General features: G+C 43.1%; 2 protein-coding genes across 3 annotated transcripts; both read right to left on the bottom strand.

Moving 5' to 3' along the window:
* Positions 1 to 1,049: 1,049 nt before the first annotated feature.
* spsb1 (splA/ryanodine receptor domain and SOCS box containing 1) lies at positions 1,050 to 9,763 on the bottom strand. Its single transcript, XM_083975559.1, has 3 exons — positions 9,580 to 9,763; positions 4,226 to 5,119; positions 1,050 to 2,629 (listed from the first exon to the last, which is right to left on the bottom strand). The coding sequence occupies exons 2-3, from the start codon at positions 4,917 to 4,919 to the stop codon at positions 2,502 to 2,504; spliced, it is 822 nt and encodes a 273-aa protein (XP_083831685.1). The 5' UTR covers positions 4,920 to 5,119; positions 9,580 to 9,763; the 3' UTR covers positions 1,050 to 2,501.
* A 4,401-nt stretch (positions 9,764 to 14,164) lies between these two features.
* LOC310988378 (glycine N-acyltransferase-like protein 2) lies at positions 14,165 to 19,878 on the bottom strand. Of its 2 annotated transcripts, none has more exons than XM_083974957.1 (5): positions 17,466 to 19,878; positions 17,131 to 17,238; positions 16,912 to 17,053; positions 15,383 to 15,506; positions 14,165 to 15,237 (listed from the first exon to the last, which is right to left on the bottom strand). In XM_083974957.1, exons 2-5 carry the CDS (start codon positions 17,185 to 17,187, stop codon positions 14,823 to 14,825), a joined length of 738 nt encoding a protein of 245 aa, XP_083831083.1. In that variant the 5' UTR covers positions 17,188 to 17,238; positions 17,466 to 19,878; the 3' UTR covers positions 14,165 to 14,822. The 2 variants fall into 2 exon arrangements, with proteins under 2 accessions (XP_083831083.1, XP_083831082.1); XM_083974956.1 differs by having other exon boundaries at positions 18,057 to 19,878.
* Positions 19,879 to 24,648: the final 4,770 nt, after the last annotated feature.

Raw genomic sequence — 24,648 nt, 5'->3', positions numbered from 1 at the left:
TTACAGTCTGTGTGCAAAGAAAGTCAAATCTCCATCACCCTCACAACTGGCAAATTCCAGTTTAGTTTAGAGACTATAAACCCTGGGCATCTATGCAGGCATTTTCAACTATTCAGATTATTCAGCTCAAGCGCTGGTCAGGTTTGGGGATGTCAATGAGCCAATATGTACCGATATATGCTACCCCAAAGGTATTTTTCACAGCAGTCTTTTTGATTTGTTATAGTGGGAAAACCACAGACATTACTAATGACATTAATAATGGCTCCTCCTCGCATTATTTGAGCTTATTCGCCATGGCTGTCTGATAGGTGAGCTGACACTGTGAAAACGATTCACGAATCTGTCCATAAAACAATTGTATTATTCATGTTAGATGTGTGATATGAGAAAATGTTAATCAGGTGTCGTAAGTGGAAACACCTGTGTGGGTGGCTGTTGAGTAGGGACCTCTATGCACAGCTCCACTACTTCCTGAACTCAAGGCAGCTCCTTTATTTCCTGTCTTACATTATTGGACAAACTGATTAATCCAGGTGTGTTAAATTCAGGAAGTAGTGGAGCTGTGCATAGAGCCCATGCAATTGATATCCAGTTACAAAACCTGTTTCACATTCACTCCTAATGGAGTAGTGCTGAATTCTCAAACCTCTTTACAATGAAATTGATTTGTGAAATAGTTGCATGTTGGTGTTAATTACCACAGCCTTGAAATTAGGATTGAGTAATTGCATTTTAGAACAACAGAACCAAGTACAACATATTGGGAGTAACTTAACTTTTGATCTAATTCAGTAACATGCTGAAGGACTCAAGCATAGAAGTTCTACCAGTAAATGGTTGGATGCATGAATAGACCAATTTTAATAATATGCAATATGATCCCTTCAGGTTCAACACTGCTTAATTGATCTATATGCTTCAGGTGTTGATTCTTCAAGTAGCTCTTGAGGTCGCTGCAGCATGAATTGGACTACTTTTAAAAATCAACCTTTTTGTCACTCCCACATAACCTGAAGTCTGGTGATTATTTTACAATGCACAAACGATAATTTGAAATAATCTTTAATAGATACTTACAAACAAATCTACAACAGGGAGTACAAATAAAATGGAAGCTGCAAGCAAAGAAAAGTAAAGTGTGGCACAGTGTGTCCGCATCCAGCTGAGTGCTCAATGTGAACCACATCTGCACATTTTAAAATACTACAGTCAACAGGTCTATGATATGGCATTTGACAACATGTTGGCAATCTGACCCTCTTTTGTTACATTTGTGCAGCACTTTGTGGATTGTCTTTTTTCTGCCATTACTTTGCCTTAAATGTGTGTCGATTGAAGCACAACACCGTTTACCTACATAACCTGCACCCCTCCCCCACCCGTCCATCTCATAAAACACAAGTACTACATCAATGGTTCTCAGCTATGTGGCAGTGAGGCCCAAAAGAGACCAGGTTTTCATTACAACCACGACTCTGCAGCAGCCATTTCACTGGTCGGTTTCCATTCTCTGCCTTAATATGTGCAAACGAGTGAAATCAGCCAACGAGACTGGTTGGAATTAATAAAAACCCGCTCTCTTGGGCCTCAACAGCATGTGGTTGAAAACTACTGAACTACAAAAAGCAGGTGTGATGAAAGATTAAAAAAAAAAAAAAAAGAAATAAAGAAAGAAAAAGACACTGTATTGAGAAAAGTTTCCTGCAGGTGCATGCTACAAATAATCACAGTGGCATTATCCTTCTGTTAAAATTTCTGCTGATGATGTTCCTGTCAGATGCCTGATAGTACGCAAGGGGGGGCATATATGTATCACAGAGAAAACTGATAGTGCAGTAGGTGGTGGGAGCTGCTCCTCAGCCGCCTCACAGTGCATTCACCCACAATGCACAATAGAGAGGTTGGTATCTCATTTCTGTGACACGTGAACGGAAATTTTAAAAACTACATTTTCTAAAAGCAATTGGGTGTCATGTTATAATTCTCAATTTGACAGGACGTACAAGCTGACGTGGGTATGTGATGCCACCTTGTGGTCAGATATTGACAGTGCGCCTCGGCACCACGCTCAATTTTCCATCTTACAATTTTGTTTTTTTTGCACAGTAGAATTTAAATTTAAAAAGGCTACAAGATAGAAATTAGTAATCATAAAGCCTGGAGGTCACAGCAGAGGTACTGACAAATTACAAACTGGAGGAGGTACACCAATATGGTGACTGTCATGGCATCGTCTGGATCAGCATGTGCATAGTGCTCAGTGATTCCTGATTTTACAAAGTTAGAGAAGACAGCTGCAAAGAGTCATAAAAACAGGATAAGAAAATCAAAAACGAGTCCATCCACTGACACAAAAAACATAATCGTTGAATCATTCATGAGGCTTTGTCAGTCCTGGAGGTTTGAACAATGCTGTCAAACGGGTTCAACCCATAAAGGATCCCAGAGAAACAGAAAGAGACTAGGGTGTGCTGTGTATGTTGCAACTGTCAGCGGCGTCATTGGTAGAGCAGGTAGTTCTTGAGAGAGGCCGGCAGGGGCAGTCTATGGATTTCACTCAGGCGGTCTCTTCCTAATGCCACCCTCACCGAACGTCTACACAGGTCCATCAGAGAGAGCGGTTCAGCTGGAGGGAGACGAGAGAGGGAGCAGCATGAGAAAGAGCATTCACAATGGCACCATGTTATTTCAGGAATGTATGTCTGTAGTCTTAATGCAAATCTGAGAAGCTGTGTTGAGTGTCTGTGGTGTCAGAGTAAATGGACTCTGTGGCTCTGAAGATGGAAACTAAAGAGCATTATGACCTCTGAGAACACAATCTGCTTTTAAATCATAATACCGTCCATGTGTAGATGAACTAAAACACATCAAAATCAATTTCTCTCCATTCAGGTTGCCCTCATTTGATGAGATGAAATATGACATTTTTAACTGAAATCCATTCTAAGGCAATAAAACGGGCGAATATTCCCAGAGGGTGGATTCAACACATCTGGATTAATGAAGTACTAGTACCTAAGTGTGGAGTAAGGAGAGCGTCAGAGTATCAAATGAAATCCAGCCACTGTCTGCAGTGCACTGTAGTGAACAGTGGGATCACATGGTAGGGTGCAATACTTGAGGGTAATTTGTTGGCTACTAATTATCTTCTTGGAAAAATTATTATTCTAGGAAAATTTTCTAATCACCTGTTCCTCGTTGCGTCATTTGTTAGATCTAATCTGTTTTTCTGTCTTTTTGTAGATGTAAAAAAAAAAAAAAGGGCTACAAAATAATAATTTTATTCAGTCATATCGTTTCGCTGCAGTAACAACGCTGTGTATCAAACAACCACATCATTAATTTCATATTGAGACTAACTGAATTTAATATCAGTACACAAGATAAGGGATTTCCCTGCGCCAGAGCCTACAGTAAGAGAAATGTCACATCAAACTGAAACTCTTTTTTTGTGCCTACCACTGCATCTGTAGCGCTTCTTTTTCAAAGACCTAAAGTAGGTCAAGGGATCCGAGCTGAACATAAAAATCTAATGAGCACAGAGCACTTGGGACATGTGGGTAGTACAGCATGTTTTGATAAGCACCTATGTTTCCTCATTGAAAGCTCATGACCGTTTGGAATAATTGGGATTAATTCAATTGGAATCATTTTACATTTGTCTGGGGGGGGAAAACAAGCAGCTTGTTGTTTTGTACATGAACATTAAATGACACAAACGACTATGAAGGGAGGCGCCACAGCCTGTATGAAAAACAAAGGAAAAGTACAGTTAATGGGAAAAGCTATGACAGGTTATAGTGACATCATGCCCCACTATTACATGTTTTAACTCACTACTAAAAAGCAGGAGACAGCAACATATTTCTTATGAGGAAAAGTGAGTCAGCAATGCAGTTAAATATTAATCCTCCATATATAATCCGGATCGCGAAGCGAGAATACAAATCGGTCATGTTATCACATGAACTGCTTTACATAATAGCCAAGAGGCAGCTGTACTGGTTGCAAGTCAGAGACAATAATGCTGCTGCTCTAGAGTAACCCCATGTCCTTTTTAATAAGACAAATCCTCAACTGTCACACCTTTGTTTATTGCTTCAATAAAAATGCAGCCTTTGGTTGCGCAAGAGCCGAACGCAAGACAGCAGAAGAGAGCACTGTGCATGAGAGAAAAGATTAACAACGGAAGATATGAAATATGATTAAAGTTTGTACTTACGATCGAGACCATTTATGTACCGGATTCGAATTTCACAGTGTCCCCACACGGCGCTCACCACCGGGTACAGCTTCCTACCCTTAAGTCCTCTGAACGCCACCCCTAGATAATGTCCGTCCACTATGTAACCCAGAGTCCCCTCGTCCATGTCCAAGACTACTAAGAGGGAGTCTGGTATTATGAAGGTGTCGTCTGGCTCGAGGAAGGCCGGATAGGTTTTTCCTGGTTGATTCTTTCCGTCGTGGTATAGTTTACTCCTGCACAGGTCCCAGCCCCACGACTCGGCGTTGCTTCCCACCAAAGCCGTGTAGCCCACCGAGTGTAGCGGGGCGTCAATCGTGGCCACTCCGACCACAGCGTGCGTGCCCCTCTGACGCATGGCCCAGCTGATCTCCCACACGTGCAATCCCCTTGTGTATCCTACACGGCCCCGGATGGCGTCCGTGCTCTGTGCCACGGGGTGCCTGTGAAACACCAGCTTATTGTCGTCCTTGACGAAGATGTTGAGGGAGCGGTCGTCGTTGTTCCACGAGTGCTGCACCTGGACGTCCACGCTGGCCGGTGGCATGTCCAGCAGCAGATCCAGTCGAGACGGTTTGGTGTGACTGAGGGCCTGTAGCTCCAGCTTCAGGGGGCTGAACGCCGGATCCCGCATATCAATGGTTTTGATGCCACCTGGGACCTTTTGCCCCATGCTCGGGGTCGTGAGAGCAGCTCCTTCCTTCCTCCCTCCGCCTCCCGCCTACTCCCCCCCTCCTCAAATAATAATGGGGGGAGTGATCAGCCTCAAACCCTCTCCTCCACTGTGCTCCTGCAAGCCAAGGAAGAGGTTTGGGATCCCTCTGATCTAGATGCAGACAGTCGGAGTCTGACCAGGTGTTGACTGGAGCCCACCTGGAGAGATTAGAGATGAAGGAAGAAAAAAAAAAACGATTTAATTCTATGGTAATCTAATTAGCAGTCTTCTGTTTGTACCAGGAAATGTCAGGAAACAGATCCTACGAAACAATGAGCTAAACACAAGACACACTGTAGGGCCATACTTATCACGTCATCACACCCTTTGACAACTAGATGGATGGTGTAATGACATTATACAGCATTTGTTGTAAATGTCCCAGTGTATGTTTAACAGGAAATTCCTTCCATGTTTTAACTTAATTCATTTGGTAATCAGTAGACAGCAACTGATATTAGCGGCAGTGACCTCAACAGTGGCTTTGTTTTCATGTTACTCTCATAGAGGGCCGCGTCCCATGACCCAAGAAATCTGAGATGTAAAGCTAAATACCAACTTACACTGATAACATTATCATTACACAACGGCTGAGGGCATGTATCCGCTGACTATGGCCTCATTTCCTACAGCCTTAGTCATCATTGCCATGGATTTACATGCAGTCACCTCAACGTCATTTAACATCTAAAGCAGTCAGACAGTAGACCGCAACAGTACGGTGCTGCTCTTCCTCACTAGTGGTTCAGTATAATGTTGAGTCAACATGATAGCAAGACCAACAAGTTTCTGCCACTTAGTCATAAACATATTTTTTTATTAGGTTGAAAGCAAGCCTCATCAGTAAAATCTTTTTTTCAGTGACCAAGCAAATATCAATAAAAAAAATCAATTTCAGTAAAACTTCTTATTACATACTGGTCAAGTTCATGCATAAAGAGAAGATGGAGATTATGACCATTTCAGTTTCCCTTCCTTTAGGATCTGAGAAGATTAGATGTCCCCTCTCCTCACTCTAAACCCCCTAACCCTCACCTCTGCATTTTACGCAACTCAAGGTAAATGGGACTCAAAAGGCAGATTGTTGGAACTGGAGGGTTTGTGCAGCTTGCCTGGATAAGCAGTTGACAGCTTTTAAGAGAAAAGATTGAATGAAAGATGAAAAATTAAACCATAATTTACATTAATGGAGAACAGCCACTGTCCCTGTGTGGAACCATATACGGATTGGATCATTAACAGAGAAAAGCTTGGCCTAATGGCCTCGATTGAAAAGTTGCAGTGCAACATTTAGAACTGACAGGGTTTAGCGGCTGTGTACACAGTCCTTCTGACAAATGGCTAACTAGGGTTGGGCAGTGTGACATTTATGAAACGGACGATCTAAATTTGTCATACTCTATTTTCTTTACCATGGTAACTTTAAGTTCAACACGTTTGGTCACACTGGTCAATCGTAGGCAATGCCACAAATCAAGCAGGACTGCTTTTTTTTTATGAATTTTGCTTCTGTGTTGGTTTGAATTAATTTTCATAAAGATATAGGAACCTCCTTAAGTGTTTATTATATTTTTGATAAACTTGCACGTTTAAACTTTCACAGTCAAACTTGGAGACACCAGGTTATCAACACATCTATTAAAAATAGTTGACAAATGTTTTTACTTTTTTGTAGGCCTTGAAAGTACAATAAGACATGTCAATAATGCACTGCAAAATGTTTACATATCAGCCTAATCTAGCTGAAATATAGAGCAACATGCCCAGATATCCCTTTAGGTTTCCATGGAATTTAAAAAAAAAAAAAATTAGAGCCATAAAGTGTACAGAGATCTGTTTGTCTAAACTGACAGACACCCATGTTATTATGCAGTCCTTTAGCTAAGTGACTCATTGACAATTATGCCACACAAACAACATGAAAAAAAGCACAGAAACCTAATTTCATTAGCTGTCCTCAATTTTACGCATTACTTTCCCAGCTTTTCCTGATAAAGCAGAGTCAATTCAAGAATCTGTGATGCCATGATGTTGCCAATTTTGGCCACTTATTAAGCAGCTATAACAGAAGGAAAATGAAATCCCAACAGAGGGGTCAATTCCTTTTCAGGGCTTTAAAATCGACAAACCATTATCACATTTGACAGTTGATCAAATAAGTTTGTTATTTGGTCGATGGTAAAGCCAGAGAGAGCTCTCATTGTGGAGGATAGCAAAAATCAACAGGGTATAGTACTAAGGCACCATGGTCGTTGAAATTGTAACAGTGTTGATTTAGTAAAGCTACCAGGCATGAAACACAGCACAAAGCACCAAGAAAGTAGATCCATGACCCTCAATGGGTTGATATATTATTCAGCGACTCTGAAAGTGAAATATTCCCACAAACTCCAAAAATAGGAAAAAAGAGGGGAAAAACTCCAGCCATTTCCTATTATATGGTTGTCTAGTCAGAGGGCAACAGGAAAAGCAGTAATAAAATGTCTGGCTTAAAAAAAAAGGAAACCAGTTCTGTTGTATTTAAGGGACACACAGCTCTTTTCAGGCAAGAGTTTCAAGAGGAGTGAAACTTAATAAAAGCCTGATGAATACCTGCTGTGCTTTACTTCACCGACTCCAATACAACAGAGCACAGCTGTGACAGGGCACATCCGGTTTATAACTGAGAGGCCTAAATCTGACTGTTAAACAACATCAGACATCTGATTTTACATTCTTCATTTCAGTTGAGAGTCTAAAAGGCAACTGGTGTCAACAGGACGGTGGAGTTTAGTTTTGATCAATAGTCAGGCTATTCTTTTATAGTGAAAACCCTATTTGGCTTGATAGCCCACACAGTCCACATTAAGGGTCAGTAGTATCCCAAAAGACATGACGTGACATTTTTTGGGTGCAGGTGTGACTACTGCTGCTCTTTGGTCTTCGTGTTATGGCCTGTGTGGCAGCGAGGCTGTAGAGGGCATTGTGTAATGTGGAAAACTGTGCTGCTGGGAAGGCCACTCTAATTGAATTGTAGACAAGAGTTCATTGAGAAGTGCTTTGGCTCTTCTTCTGATGCAAGTAAACAACCATTTAAATGGGTCATGTCTCTTCAGTGATTGGAAAACAGGGGGGAAGAAAAAGCAAGCAGCGGGTGGCCAGCATCTGAATGTAAACAATCTCTTTTTCAATGCCTGTCCAGCATTCAGGGTGAGTGAAACATGTTAATTTGCACACTCTCTGAGCCAGAAGTTTACCCTTTCCTCTGCCTGTGGCAAAGGGCCACCTTACAGCACACACTATGCAAATCAAAACTAACACAACAATGGAAGGTCTTCCCACATTTACCTTGGACTTTAAAACAAACATGTCCATTAGTAGTATAAAAGGTGGCTTGTGGAGGGGTATTTGAGCTGGGGTGCTGGCCTGGGCTGTTTGGGGGTCCTGGGCCCCTGGGTTGGTTTGGACCTGATTAAAATGCAAGAGAAGTGCTCCCTGGTTTTGCTGGGCCAAGGCAACACTTGTGTCTATTGTAAGGCCCAATTTAGACTGGGCCCACCTGAACGTAAGTCCTACACTGTTTGGTGACATGATGAGTACACCAATAAAGCCCCCAAAAGAAAGTCATCTATAGTGTGGATAAAGCACTTGAATGTGTGTTGATAATGTATTATGGATCTGCTGTATATTATGCACTTTGTTCATTTGACAAAAATCTAAACTTATATTTGTGTTTTAGTTTTGACAACAAGTCATGAAGGTAAGAAATGTCTATTTATGATGATTCAGATTTAACTGTCATTATGGTAGTTGTAATTTGTCATGATGTTGCACTCTTGAGTGTAAGACAAAGAAGTGTTTCTAATGTTTGATCTGCTTCACTAGCATGAATAGGGTGGTGGACAAAATATTATAGGCTACATCAATATCCCAAATATGAATTAGAAGAGACCAGAGATTCAAATGATGTAGACAATAAAGATGAGCACTTTTAGTTTTAGCAAAAAACTTGAATTATTTTGATTTTCGTTGAAGTAAAATATATTGACAATCCTTCTAGAGTGCATTACTTCAAAATAAGTATCCTTAATTAAGTGGCAACTGGGTGGATGTGGGCCTTCTGGACAGTTCAAGCAAAAGAGCCTGTCATGCTAGCTAATGTAAAGGCAGCCTAATCTCCAAGTAAACTCTCGTGGGCCAGGAGACCGTGCGACCCCGTGGGCTCGAGGAACGTCCACGCGCGACCCCCCCCCAGCCTGGAACCCAGCGAGGGAATCGAACGTTCCTCGTCGTCGTTGTTTAGCAACACGTTTCCGTTTACCTGGAGCTGGAGCGCGTTCGAAACGTCAGTTACACAACAAGGAACGGTCGGTTGTTAGCATAAACAGCAACACAACACGGCTCGGCGTTAACGAGGGGGGGCTACGACAAAACAAACAACCCGTGGCTCCGTGAAACGCTGGACGTGTGTTGGGTGAGTGACAGCAGCACTTCGTAGGTTCTGTTTCCAACAGCGAACATGTAAATGTGATGTAAAAGGGGAACACTGAAACCGAAACAAGCGCGTCGGCAGACACCATATGAGCAGAAAACAGGGGGAGAAGGGGAAAGAAAAAGCAGCAGCCGGCAGCAAACAGACCTGAACCGAGGCAGTGGAGCGGCACAGCGGATGACACCGGTGGGTGAGGAGGCTGCAGGGTCGTCGCTTTACTCCATCGTAGTTTTCTGTGTCCTCGTCGTCAAAGCTTTGACCATATCAGGCAGGACATGAATTAGGTGAATGATGGCTGCTCTCTCTAACATCTCTCGCATCACGTGGTAAAATGCTCCCAGCTGCTATGCTAGATTAGGACCTCCCCACTGACGGTCAGCGGGCGCTGCGAAGTTGGTTGCACATTGGTATTGCAGCTGCAGTTCACCTCTGTGCGTCCCCATGGTGCACATCATTTATTGTAAACACTGAAGTTTCACAGATGCAATGAGTCAATTGATCGATTCATAAATAATTAAAAAAAACATTTTCATTCAATTTTTATTGAAAATTGCAATGTATATTTTTAGGTTATTTTACTTAAAGGTACAGTCTGTAGGATTTTCCTGAATTTTTGTTTTTATAAATAGACTTACACAAAAGAAATCCTGCTTAATCATCACCTATGGGTTTCTACTCATGTGTGGTGGTGACTATGTCTGCAGAGCTCCTGCCTACTGCCTGTATTTTGATGTTTTGTTGTAGACAGGACGTTTCTGGGTGTGAAGTTGGGCATGTGGCGCTGTGGGCATGCATAAAAATTAACACCGAGATAGCGACTGGACGCTGTCAAGCCAGGAGAAATGGCAGAGACACATTTACCAGAATAAAAGGACATAGAGTCCAAATGAAGTGCTGGAGTGTTTGGCTCATACCTGGCCGGCCGTCACCAGCAACAGGAGCTTCGAGGGATAGGCCTATATGCCACGAGTAGTATGAGGGTTCATCACGGCATATCCTTCAAGGCTCTGGTTGCTGGCGACGGCCAGGTATGGGCCTGACACTGCAGCGGCTCACCCGAATTTTTTTTTTTGTTTCTTCGCCAGTAAGTGTGTATCTGCCATTTCTCCCGGCTTGACAGCATCCAGTCATATCTTGCTGCCCCTGACAACTGCTGTCAGGGGCAGGGGGCGTGTGCAGGTGAGCCCAAGAGGAGGGGCCCAGTTTGAATGTTGTGTTTTCAAACTGCAGTGAACAAACCTACAGACTCTTTACGATATAGTAATATAATATCATTAGGGTTTGGACTGTTGGACACACACAGCAAGACATAAAGTCACTGTCACACTATAAACTGTAATTCACAATTGATTAATTTTAATTAAATAATCAAAAGACTAATGAATAATGACAATGATGCTTAGTTGCAGCTGCACAATAAACATGGTGATTTAATTGTTGAAATGTATGAAAATTGTTTTCTGCAAGATCACATTCACTCACTTCAATCACTTTTACTCAGTAATTCATGTATATTGTATTTGTCAATAATTGTTTTTTATAAAGGGTTAGTATTTTATTGTAGTATTTCTTAATGTATGAAGTTTTCTTAAGTGGTTTTATCTTCCTGAAATCACTTGCAAAAGCTAAGGGATATCATTATTATTACTTTTTAAATAACAATGTATTTATTATATAGCTGTACTTTATTATAATTGATTATTGTATACATAAGTACATAAAAATTGATAGACTAACATATAGGCTGCATATGCAAAATATACAATGCGATCCAGAACTGTGTCTTAGACATTTGGACACCACTTTAGGTAAATAAAGCATGGCACAACAATCTGGACATATTTATAACAAAATCCAAAAACAAAAAATATATATTGGTTGTAATGTGTTAATGCATGACTAAGATAAAAACATTACTGAAGGTGGAAAAAAAAAATCCACTTATCAGCAGCTTTCCAATATAAAACTAACTTCAGACCATGGTCTCCACATGATCTTTTAATGTGTAACCTCAGCTGCAGGCACAGCACCACTACACTGAGCTCACTTGCTGTACAAGTCAGGTAGGTTACCACGACGCCACTGTTCATTTACATCATTGGTAGTCTTACAGTTAGTCATTAGACTAGACCATTGGACTTCGATTAATTAGTTAAATTGTCCGTTGTAGATTATGTAAGAAAACCATAAGGGTCTGGGAGCCTATCTTTATATCAAATAGGCTATGCCCCCCGCCAAAAAATAATAGTAAAAGTAGCATGTGTCGGTTTGGCTCTCTACTCATCTTCCTCAAATAGCCTACATTCTTGGACTAGATTATGTTATTATGGTCTGCTCGAGGTGTTACACATGGGATGTATGATGATGAAAGGAAGCATAATTGATAATCCACACTCCAATCTGTTAAGCACACATAGGCTAGGCTACACAGACCATGTGACCAGCCGAGGAGCGTGATATTATTGACAGCACCAGTGCACCATGACAACCAGTGTTTGACACACTGAAACACTGGTGCACCTTGTTGTTAATCCTCCCTCTGGTTATTCAGTGGACTGACATAGTTAAAAAACAAACAAACAAGAAAACAGGGAAAGGTGAGTGGAGATCTTTGACATGATGTTCAGTAAGACAGAATCATACTCCACTGACTGACATACTGACCCATGGGGAACGTCAAATATGGTGAGTGACGATTTAGACCGACAAGGATGATGCACCCAGCACATGACCTTCATACGCTGGGCAACTGATGCAGTCGCCTCTCATCTTTCAAGCATGTATCTCCAGTAACAGGAGAACAACAAGGCCCATTCACAAAGAGAGTAACAAAGTCATGTTTTTTCAATGGTAAAGAATATAATCAACTGTACAAGAGTACCTTTAAAAGCTTGCTCATAATTTCCTCCAAATCTGCAACCTCGCCTGAGTGTTGGAGAATACTGTGACACTGCCACCATCTAGTGGTTCCTCTGGAGTAGACACCTCTTGAGATGAGAATCAAAGTCTCACACCGCCTGCAAAGAACTCATACACCTCATTAATTTATCCCCTGTTCTGATGATCGTTTAATTTCCTTGCAGCACCGCATGATACAAGTTGCATGTGGTGGCACACACACACTCACTATGAATGAGTGCTGCGGAGATGAATGGTTAAGTGAACGGTGAACATCCTCCTCTCTTCCGTCTTAACTTCAGCACTCATGCACATTTTCACATTTGGTATCTGATTTCTTTGTGACAAGGACTGGAATTAATAGGAGATTTAAAATGACCTTATTTGTCCACTGTGTGAGGCGTCTGAAGGTAACGTGGCTCATTTTACATCCTCGGTGGGGAACATAGCTCTGCGACTTGAATTACCTTCCCCTCAGCTCATCTCGCAGTGAAAATCCCATTTTCCCATGCCGTGATGGTGCAATGTGCTGAGCTTGGTGATATCTCAGGGCCCCTCCACAGTGGAGGAGGGGAGTGCAGACATGCTTACTGCCTCCCTTTTAGAAACCATCATTTCAGCAGGATCGATAGTACGTCCCACTCCATGGCTGGCAGAGTGCACTGCCTCTACAGAAGGGGGGTAGTGAGTGTTGGTGTGTGTGTGTGTGTGTGGACAGCTGCACCGAGGCAAGTCCGAGCAGCACGCGCAACCAAGGTGAATGATCGCATGCTGCGTCAGACACTCGGCTCCTCACTCGTTCTGAGATGCAGTTTCTGAGGAGGACCGGTGGGTGGATGCTGTCCTCAAGTGGTGGCTGCAGTTGCAGGCTCCACTGATAAAGCCTGTGAACTAGTTCAGCCGTCAGGTACTTCATGTTCTTCAAGCTGTGCTTCAAGTTTTTTTTTTTTTTTTGGTCTCTTATCTGACTCACAAACGTGCCTTGGGATGAGTAAAGATCTGCAACCGCTGCAGCTTGCATAAAACCCTCCTGATGCCTTTTTTGAGTCGTCCTACACCTCTTTGACTGTATTGGAGGTTGAGCACTCAAATAGATTCATGCTGTAGGTGAGAAAACATCTCATGTTTCAGTGGATGGCTTGCAATATAAGACCTATGCAGTCCAGATTCGTATAGCAGAAATCCTTAGACAGCGATAAAAATAATCTTTACCAGTTATTAGAGTTGTGTGCATGGACAGTGAGTTTAAAAATTCATTCACTCTGGGAATTCAGAGCTCTGCTTGGTTATTTATAATAACATAGCGCTGTATATTGTTCAAGAAGCCCAAGGAGCAAACAGCACAGAATTCTTCACTATCACTAATCACGTCAGAAGACGGAAAAAAAACTTTGTGTTGATTCAACTAATTTCTCTATTAATCGTATAGTCTATTGAATATCATGATATAACGATAAAGAGGATCTTTTTCCACAGAAACATAGGTGAAGAATTTCACTTACTTGTTTAAACTGGACAATGGACAATGATATAAATCAGAGAGAAGCAACACATCATACTGGAGAAGCTAAAACAAATAGATTTTTTGCTTTCTGATGACTAACAGCGTATTAATTATGAAGTCAGGTTCTGACCAATTTTGAGTAAAACTGGCGAATCAATTAGCTATTGACAGATTGCTTTTTTTTAATATAAATTCACTGACAAACAGTTAAGAAAATGTGTAATATTACAATATATTTGAACAACGTACTATAAATGTAAACTAAAGATAGAATTGTCTTTAAATGTGCATGCGTCAGCAAACATGTATTTAACATGCACTGTACTGGTTTGACTTTGAGAGGAGAGCCTGCAGGTTTAGAGTAAGCAAAGGGCGCCAGTTAAGAGAGGTGCACCACTGCGGGACAGGGGGATGTGGATGGGACAGGATGTGTGGTGCAGTACGAGCATCCCCTCTGCTCAGACCGCTGCTCATTTGTCAAGTTGCCTGCAGACTTGAATGGTGCATTGCTGCTAAAACACAGAGAGGCAATCAGCAGTGGAACCGCACACCTCCGGGGAGGAGTCCCAGGTGGATGAGAGTCTCCTTGGATGATCTGCAGATTAGGGGGGGTCTTTTCCTCAGGAAAAGCTGCTCAGTACACGCCAGAGGATCAAACTGGAGACAGATTTGTATTGTCCTTACAGAATTGTTTCATACTGGGGGGCATTTGTATACCGGTATGTTTTATTTTTTTTTCCCACAGTGAACAAAAAGCAGCAGAACGGCTGGCATATTCATCAGATCCAGCCTAAGACCAGAGAAAATGTTATTTTGAGTTTGGTATCAGAAACTGACAAAGCTGTGCAGCATCCTTTCAGCGCTCTAGTGATACAAATCATAGAACAAGAGGAATACTTGTTACATTTTCCACTTTTACAATAAAACATTGGTTTTCCAGTATGGTTTCAATCATCTGACAGACTTTATTGTCATTAGTCTGGTTTACTCAGACTCTGTCCTTACATATGAGCAACACTGAGATCTTCTCCATACCGGGACACACAGAGAAGCCGAGCGAAGTCACAGCATTAATGACGGCCTGGTTGTTCTGGTTGACATGGCAGTAGACGGGCAGACCCAGAGAGCTCATCCTGCGCATCAGAGCCAGAGAAAGAGCCTGGAGGTGCCCGGCTCGTCTGTACTCTGGTAGGGTGTAGGCCATCCTCAGCTCGCACAGCTCATCAGACAGCATCCAGGACACGGGCCGGCCCGCCTCATCCATCACGCAGTGGTTTGGCAGATGGCGGATACAGGCTCCCACGTGGTTCAGGCTATCCTGGTTGCCTCCATAAGGCAAGTGTGTGTCCACGAGCTCAGCGTGGGACTCATCCAGAATGGAAACTGGCAGCGGCAACACCTTACTGGGCCACAGAGAAAAAATATGACCAGGAATTATGCACATAAATCAGTGAAATGTACATCATATTTTCTAATCTCACTCATCGGCCTCAAAAAATAATGGAGCTGCACTGAAATGAGGTCATGAACAAATTTTTAGAGACTCACTCTTGCCAGTCCTTACTCTCTGGACTGTGGTGGATGAAGGTGTTATAACCCCCATATTCTGTGATATCTAGCCCACTGAGAGTGGCGAGGTCTTTGATGAGATCGCAGTGTGAGCTTGGTATACCTTTCAGAAAGACAAAAGCAAATTCATTTCGTCATCATACTATGCACCAGTCCGTAACTCCAGGTAACGACAGTTGCAGAATATCAGTTCAACACCAGAGCTTTCATTTCCTCCCAAATCTAATACCCGTGTAGCAGGTGTATGGAGTCATTTTTACTGTACATAAGGTAACGTAACTCCAGGGATTACTGTGGTACCAAAAGCTGAGTCCGTGGACCTCCATGACTGAATTAATTAAACTGATGCATACACAATTTTCATAGAATCAATATATTGAAAACGACACGGCATTAGTGCAGATCAGTCATTCTGTGACTTTGCTGAATACAGTCAATATCAGCTACAATATCATCACAGTTCATCACATCAGTGTCCTAATTGTGGCAAGGCCAGAAGAAAAAATGTTAAGAAACCATCTGTTTGGAAAGAAAAATCATATCATCCAGTTGTTTTAAGGTTTCGACAATAATTGTTAAAATAAAAAAAATAGACTACATAAATGCTTGGCTTTGGTATTAATATGCAATTTTGGGGGGAAGTTACGGTAAGTGAAAACACATTTACTATTCAACAGAAATATGTTTGGAAAAGCAAAGGCTAAATAAAATGACATATCAGTAAAAATGAGTAGCCTATTCCTCTGTGCTGTAGACCTGCAATGTTGTTCGATGACTATTAAAACACATGACTTCACCACACTGTTGCACTGGCTGACATTTTCCTTAATTACAATGAAAACAGACACTGTAGTTTATTTTGAGTTGATCCCACACACACACACACACACACACACACACACACTTCTCTGCTGCCAGAAATACTCACTATATAACAAACACATGTTTTAATCTGCAGGTGAATGTAGTGTAGGCTACAGTTTACTTCTGTTTGAGTAACATTTACTAAAACCACTACAGTGCTCAGCTGTTCCAACCTCTGATACCTGAAACCTTTTTTTAAATTATAGTATATATTTCTGCTGCATCTATAAATCTTTCTTCTTCTCTTTAACAAGTAATCAAAAGGCCTTGAGCTACAAGCAGCACTGGTTCTGTTGCATGGAATTTGTTGACAATAATAGAAATGCATAATACAGAAGGCTTATCCTTTTAGTACTTTTCTCATTTCTTCAGTGCATAAAATACATTAAACTCTAAACTAGTGCTGCAATAATCAGGAGGGTTTACAGTTTGACTCATCCAAAAGATAGCATTGTTGGATGTCTGTACAATCCATCACATTGGAGCATAATTGCAGGTATACTTGTGTATTAACTAGACATGTGGTAGAAAAGCACTGTAATAAAAATACTGTATATTGCTGTGACTACTGATAAAAAATAACAAATTGCAGCCTGGAACAATCGTAATACAGCGATTAAGGAAATGTTATGTCTTCATTCTACCTCTGAATATGAGTCTGTTCCTCCACTTTACGACCCTCTCATTAAGCAGCAAACTTCTCAGGGTTTCTGGGTTCTTGGTGAAGACAGTGCATGTGTCAGGGATCACATCGGAGCTGCTGCTGCTGCTGCTGCTGCTGAAACACTTCACAGGCAGATTCAGACATCAACAAGCCACTCCAGAGGAGTCGTCTATCTTTGTCCCTGTGTACTATAGCCTACCTGTTTTTGACGGTAACAAATGGCAGTGGTGAATGTAGGCCAGGAGTCAACACACATCTCCAGATGACACGGGTTGTTGTGGAGGATGTGCAACAATCCCCCAAGAACCTGGAATGCAGAGCACAAAACAGTGGGCACAAAACAAAACAAAAATTAAAATAACAAGTGGCTCGCCATCAACGCAGATGAAAACTGCTTACAAATAACATTAGGCTGGACACAGCAGAGTGGAGTTTGTTCTTGCGTCATCAACCACAAGGTGTTTTTTCTTACTAGCCCACAGACTTAAGTGTTTCATTCATCCCCCAAAAAACACAAAAAAACAGAAGCATTACATTGATGGACTGTGGCAGTTCATGTAGAGTATATTTCTCATCACAGTGAGATCCTTCACTGCTTTCAAGATGATCATTCTGATTTTTGCAGCGTGACCTGGCCTTAGTCTTCAATGAGCTCAGAGTTCAGACATGCAATTTAGCAGTGAAACTGAATATTCACAGGTTTACAGCTCACTTGGCATCTACATAGTACCACTGCCACAAGATAAGATAAACAAAAAGTCCAAAGTCTTCATTCATCATATTTACTTTCCCTGCCCTTGAAAGTGCATATTTAACTCCAATCATCATAAATGTACAAAATACTGAAAAGAAACTCAGACAAGAAAAGTCATAGCTGTTGTTTGGAATACTGTTTATCTTAAAATATTGCATACAGATGGTTGAAATTGACATTAGATGCCTGTAAAGGTCTAATCTAGACATCCCTGCTGCAGTCTCCCTCATTTAAAGCTGATCAGTGTTATGCTCTGCTACAACACCACTGTAGAAAGCAGACCGGCTGCTGCTGCTGACACTGACAGCTGACAGAGCCGCAGCTCGTTCACCACAACAGAGCAGCCAGCTGTCAGAAGTTCAGCCACTCACCATAATGTCAATCCATCATAGCCCTCTTACTAGTATCTCTCTCGTGCTGTGGGAGAAACAGATGACTCCTCACACTTCATATGCTTCACATATTCAGCTCTGCCTCTCAGAACAGGGTCTTTAATGTCACGGTGAGTTATGTCGTAAACGATCCTTTGATAAAATGAAAAAAAGAGTGTCTTCGTTAGTAAAATAAAAGATACCTGGACTACTTCATCTGCTGTGAAAATGGTAAATCTCTCGTGTGCTTATAGTCATTCCTGCACAACCACATTTGACCTGTTTTGGAGTTGACAGTGTGTCTTTTTCACTCCACTTGGCCTTGGGAGGAATCTGCTCAGCTCTACAAAATGAGGTCAGCAAAGAAGCCTTGGCGCAGTGAAACACACCATGCACCTTCTTCTACTAAGTCAGGATCCCATCATTCACTCCATCTCTATGGCAGAGTGAAATGAATGGAGTTAATTTATTGCTAGCTAGCATCAATTAACTCCTTTCTGACTCTACTTTTCATCGACCATGTCAGGTTTCCCCAGAGTCTGCGGTCACATGTGCTCATCAAAATATTTCTGCTGTTCTTTTTTTCAACATCTTGTCACATTTTCAGGAAAAATAAAACCTGCAGTTAAACCCAAAACAGACCCCGTCAGTCATTTAAGGCAATTCTCCTCCTTGACTAAGGACTACTGAGAATTAGTCTGAATTGATGTGTAAACCAAGCAAGCTGCTGAGCTGGTGAATCAATGCGTCTATTATCTTTTCCGGACAGATCAATGGAGGCGGAGAATTGGCTGTGAATGGAAAAAAAAAAAAAAAAAAGACATGCAAACTCACCTGCCGATGGTTAGACTTCACTCCATTATCTGCGTGTGTCAAGACTGTCCATACCTGACAGATAACCTTTTTTTCCCCCTTCGTCTCCGTTTTGTTACAGCTCATGTCAGATAAGATGTAAGTCAGTGATGATGTCCTGTTATGACACCAGGCTCCAAAAAAAAGACAAAAAATTCTACTTTCCTAAACATTTCATATCAGCTGCAAAATCACTAATAGTGAGGCAGTTGTCCCAGACTTTAATGTGAATCATAAACATGAATGACTGGCCGTTTATATACACATTCAATGAACCGCACAGACGACTCACCTCCAAATCTCCACACTCATATGATCTACGAGCTTTAACACACGTTTATACATAGTGCCCTTGGCTGGGCTAACAAGAGAGAATATTAAGAAGAGCGTCAAGCCAGAGGCGATGAGGTGACAGCAGCCAGGTAAAGCACAGGGAGGTAATCTAATAGGACATGTAAAAGGGCCCCTCCTCATGGCTTATTCATCATAGGGGATGCCATTACTGAGAATGGCATGGGCTATGTGAGGGATATGCTGGCGGGGGCATTTTCCCCTGGTGTCACAGAGTACAGGGGGAGAGGACAGATGCTGCGAGGCTCGGCAGACTGATGCAGTAGCAGCGCTGCATGCAGATCTCTCATGCAGGGACTGATGCTTCCCGCTCTCAGCTGATTACAATTTTCGCATGATACATAAGCTACGATTCATGCTGACACTGACTGATAAAGACAGCCTCATGTAGCTGATCCCCAATAGTCAGAGCTGCTCCATTATGTGAGTTTGCTGATTCAGTAATCTGCACCAGAAGTGGTGTGTCTTAGAGTAGAGGTACAAGCTAATTAGGGAGAAAAGCCCTCATATATATAATACACAGAGTCCAATTTGCCTGAAACAGGTAAGTGCACACCTTGACTGGATGACTTCAGGGTTAATGTGAGATGCATGCAGCTCATCCTAAGAGGACGAAAGATCCCAGGGTTCAACTGGGGGCCCAAGCAGAACAAAGTCATGTGAAAAAAAAGGGGGGGAAAAAAAGCCTCACTTCTGCAGTGAGAAGCAGAAGCAGAGAGCGCTGCACTGCTGCAGAGAGCAGTCTAGGCGCTGATACCTCAAACGCACAGAATTTCAAATGGAGAAACCATCATCCATACAAAGCCCATGCAGCGCACTGCAAACGTCGCCACCAAAAGCTGGGAAACGTAACCACCTTGTACGTTTTTGTGAAGTAAAGCCGTTGCAGAAAGAGAAGTTCAACCTTATTGGCTGACTAAATGATGGATGATCTCACTCTCACAGAGTTGTGCAACACGCAAAAGACAAATTTGGTTGGTCAAGATATTTCTATTTTTTAGCGCACTGCAGAATAGCACCAGTAGAGCAGTGCATCTTGGGTAATGAAAGGTATGCAGATTGAGGGCATTTTACTTTACGAGGCAGCTTTTAAATTGTGACATTCGCTCATTGATTGCAATATAATTACTAATAATGTGAGGTGACACTTTGTGCAATACTCCTGCAGTGTGTCTTGCGTTTTATACTTTTGTTGGACTTTGAACTATAACTCCTAAAAATTGCTAATTACTTGAGGCTTTAATAAAGAAATCAGATTTATTTTTTAAATATAAGATCATTTGGTGACTGCAGCTTAATTTAGAAGTGTTGATCAAGTCCTGACACGGTGTCACGTCCTCTGACCTCAAATGAACATTTTTGAAGCCAGCGGTCTTAAATGCATCTTTTTGCAACTCATACCTGGAAAAATCCTCCCAGGCATTTTCGATACAAATGATATTTCAGATATATTTTGACAAGTTTCAAAAAATATCCAGAGGGGATGGCCTCTCTGTGGATCCAGCTCTTCCTCATTGAGGTCTGAACACACTCACCTTTCAAAGCAGCTTTTGCTGTAGTGTGAAAATTAATAGCAAGGAGATGGAGGGCTATATGTGCATGGAGGGGGTCTCTCTAGTGACGAGTCCTTTACACTGATGATTCTCAGCGGTGTTAGGAGAGCAGTGGGGGGAGGGGTGGGGGTGGGGGTGGGGGTTGCTGAGGAGGACAGGGAGGAGAGGAGGGGCGGACCGAGGATGTGCACACACTGACCCTGGAGGTTGCGTTCCCCTTTAAAAGTCCCATCCCACTCAGATACGCAGAGCTCATGCAGGATCTGCTGCGGCAGTGGGGGAACACTGCTGAGCTGTGCAGTTTATGCTGCCAGCAAGCGTGCAAAGAAGAGGAGGGGGAGTGAGCGCGCACAGGAGGAGGAGGAGGAGGACCGAGGGAGAGAGAGAGGGAGAGGGAGAGAGAGAGTGCAAACAATGTCATTCTGTTCAGGAGGCAATGCTGCAGTCAACTTTGCCGCGCCATGAAAGCACATCACCAGCGACCAAGAGGCTCAGAGTGAGTGCAGAGAAGTTTTCCTCCTCTCCTCCTGGTGTGTGATGCCGTCCGACACTCATCTGCAGGTATACATTTATTTCCTTTCTAGCCTTATTTACCTGTGTTGTTGTCTCCTTACATGTCTTCCTCTTTGCAAAGGATATTACACTTCCTAGCCTCACCAGGAGTTGATTTATGTATGTCAGTGTGCATGCCTGCAGTGTTGAAGCTCCTGGCTGCTTCTGTCTCATCAGTTTCAGCCTCCTCTGCACCAGTAATAACCAGGCAGCAGCAGCCAGCCAGACAGCCAGTCAGTTAGCAGTCAGGCTCCTCTGCTCCCTCATCCATGTTTAACACATGGTAGAGGCTGGAAATAGCAGCCGGCGTGTCAGATAGCGGCTGCTTAAGAGACTATTTGACACAAGGACAAAAAAACTAGCCAGGATGCAGAGAGTTGCCTCCACTAGAGGAGACTTTTATCTGCTGACTTTGCCGTTAGGAGGAGTACAGATAGTCCTTGCTCTCTCTACTTTTCTCATTTGGTTGTGGGTTTATATTTAGCAGCATGTGTTAGTTGTGAATCTGATTGTGGAAACTGGTGGGAAGGATCTGTTGTATCAGTTTGTCCTGTGCTGTCAGTGTGTGAGTGCTGAGATGAGGAAATGAGAATGAGGCTACAGTGGCCTGCATGGGACAGGGGAGCTGTGGTGCAGTCATGAAGTTGTGCTCTAGCTACTAGGACTTTTTTCTGCTGTCCTATAAGTGGATAGCAGGGCAGAGTGCAGCTCTGTCAGGATTTCTTTTTGGTGGATACGGCACAGACAGTGTGAGATAACAAGCATTAAGCTTTTGGTTTGTACATTTGTAGAAAATGTATCTTTCTCTTGGATAAAAACAGAAAGGAAAAGGTCTCCCTGGGCAGAACCACGCTTACACTGGGTAATATCTCTGCAGCAGCACTATCTAAGCAACTCTGTAGAAGTCAATATTGCCACTCACGTCTTTTATGTTGTAGCCTATTGTATGGCCTATGTTCAACTCCAAGCCTTTTCAAAGCCGCATAAAAACAGTTTTTAAAAAAGCTTCGTATAAAAGTTGGTCAGTATTGAAAATGTGCTCTGAAACCAATCTGAGAGGTTTGAGCGGACGATGAGTGAGGCCAGGTCAGTTTGCCTGTATGCAGGCTTGGTCAGCGCCGAGTTCACCTCAGGTAACTGTGCTAAGACCTTGAAAAAGGCCGCCCCTGCGTCGTCAGCTGGCGCTTTTGTGAGGCTCGGGTCCAGAGCATCTCTCTGGCCTTTGAATTTCTCCCCCACTGACGGCGGGCGAGCGCAAGGGATCAGAGTGATAGCAAACTGCTCTAGAGGTCCGTGCCACATCCGGAGCCTGACATCATCTCTGAACATCTGCAGTTCTCCTGCTTTACACTCTCACTGAGGGTGGGTGCTGCACTGCCAGCAAAGGAAATTGCCGCACTCACCTGATGTTCCTTGTACCTCATTTCTGCCCTCCCCCACCTCCCACCCTCTCTCTCCTCTTCTTCCCTCCTCCTCCTTCCTCGTCTCCAATTTCTTTACTGTAGTCTCTCTCAGAGGTACAGTTGCCCAGCAAAGCGCCTCACCGGCATGCTTTGCACCTCTGTGATTCTGCCCCCCCACCCCCACCCCCACCCTCCTCCCTTCTCCTCCACTCACCCCTCCTCTCCCCTGCTGAAAAAAGTATGCAGCACATGCTCTCACCATCCTCCTTGAGCAATTTGCCTGAGTGAATAGAGAGAGGAGAGACAGAGAGAGAGAGAGGGAGAGGGAGAGGGAGAGGGAGAGGGAGAGAAGCAAGAGCCAATGAGCCAGCAGCAGAACAGCAATCCTGCAGTGTCCTGCAGCAGCTGAGTTCCTGCAGTGCCGGCCTCTAATAGCACGCATGCACACACAGTCAGAGACACACATGCACGCACTGAGGCACACACACACACACACACACACACACACACACACACACAGAAACAGAAACAGGGGGGGTGCACATCAAGATGACCATCCTCCCTCAGACACAGACAGTCCTTCAGTCACGTGACACAGTGGTGGTGAATGTGAGGGAGAGCAGGCTGTCTCACTCTGGGCCGGTCTAAGCTGAGTTAGGAGACAGACAGAGAGAAAATACACACACGCACGCACGCACACACACACACACACGCTGCCCATGGAGCTCCACAGGGAGGCAATGGTGAGATTAGCCGTTTGTACCCCCACCCCCTACACCCCCCACCCCCATCCTCTGATGGTGCATTGTCCCATTCCAGCACTCCAGTTCCGATGATGTAATCAATGCAGCAAGCTTTGAACTTGCTGGGCTAGGGGTTCCTTCCCCTCCACCCCCCACTCCGACTGACACAGATGCGAAGTGCGAGGCCTCAGCTACAGTCTGTGTCCCAGCCAGGTAGGAAGACTAAATAAATTGCAGTTTGTTTGTTTTTTGTGATGATTTCACTGTTAAAGTGCAGGACATAATTTCCTCTTAGTGGGCTAGCTCACTGTTCATATTTCGCTTCCATATATTAAGAAGCAACTCAGTTGGCAAAACTGCTGCTGGCTCTTTGTCAAAACGCTACTGTGCAGTGCAGTGCCGCATCACCACTTCCAATAAATTAAAGCAACTATCTGCAGGCAAATACGCCTCTTCTGCTCTTTTTTTTTTTTTTTGCGAAGTTGCTCAGTTTTTCCGCTTGCTGTCAGCAGAGGAAAAAAGACAAACGTCCAGAAGGAGCGCTTTTGAGTTCTTTCTGGTCAAAACATCCTGGTGACTTTGCTCTTTCATTGATAAGGTCATCAGTGTGTTGATAGGCTGCAGTGGAGAGCTGCACCAGCGATGCACACTATGGTGCTCTAGAGATGCTCAGGCAGCCAGACTCAGACCATATTGTAGCAGGTGAGATTTGCTGAGCTGGTTCCTGCCGCTGCACCCAGAATCTGCCTAGTGATCAACTTCCACTACAGCAGTGATGAACTGACTTCACCCCTCCTCTAGTAAAAATAAATAAATAAAAAAAATAAGGCTAGCATCGGAACAGCTCTGCATAATTAGCGCTCATGGATGGTGATGATTCTGCACATTCGATGCAGGTTAATGTGTCTCGCTGAACAACATACAATGTAGATTTGTACACATACATCTCTCATTTGACATTAAACAGCACCGCTCCAGGGAAAAATATTAACATTTCATACATTTCCTCCATCTTTGCCATGCAGTCCCTAAGACATCCACCATCCTATCATTCACAATTCATTTGTAACTGATGTGACCTACTGTGTGCACACTGTACAAAATGATTTGATGAATCAGCAGCTTTCATTAGTATGCT

Source organism: Trachurus trachurus (assembly GCF_905171665.1).
Source record: "Trachurus trachurus genome assembly, chromosome: 7".
NCBI classification, from domain to species: domain Eukaryota; kingdom Metazoa; phylum Chordata; class Actinopteri; order Carangiformes; family Carangidae; genus Trachurus; species Trachurus trachurus.
The sequence above is the reverse complement of the archived record's forward strand: the minus strand, read 5'-3'. Positions and strand labels throughout refer to the sequence as shown.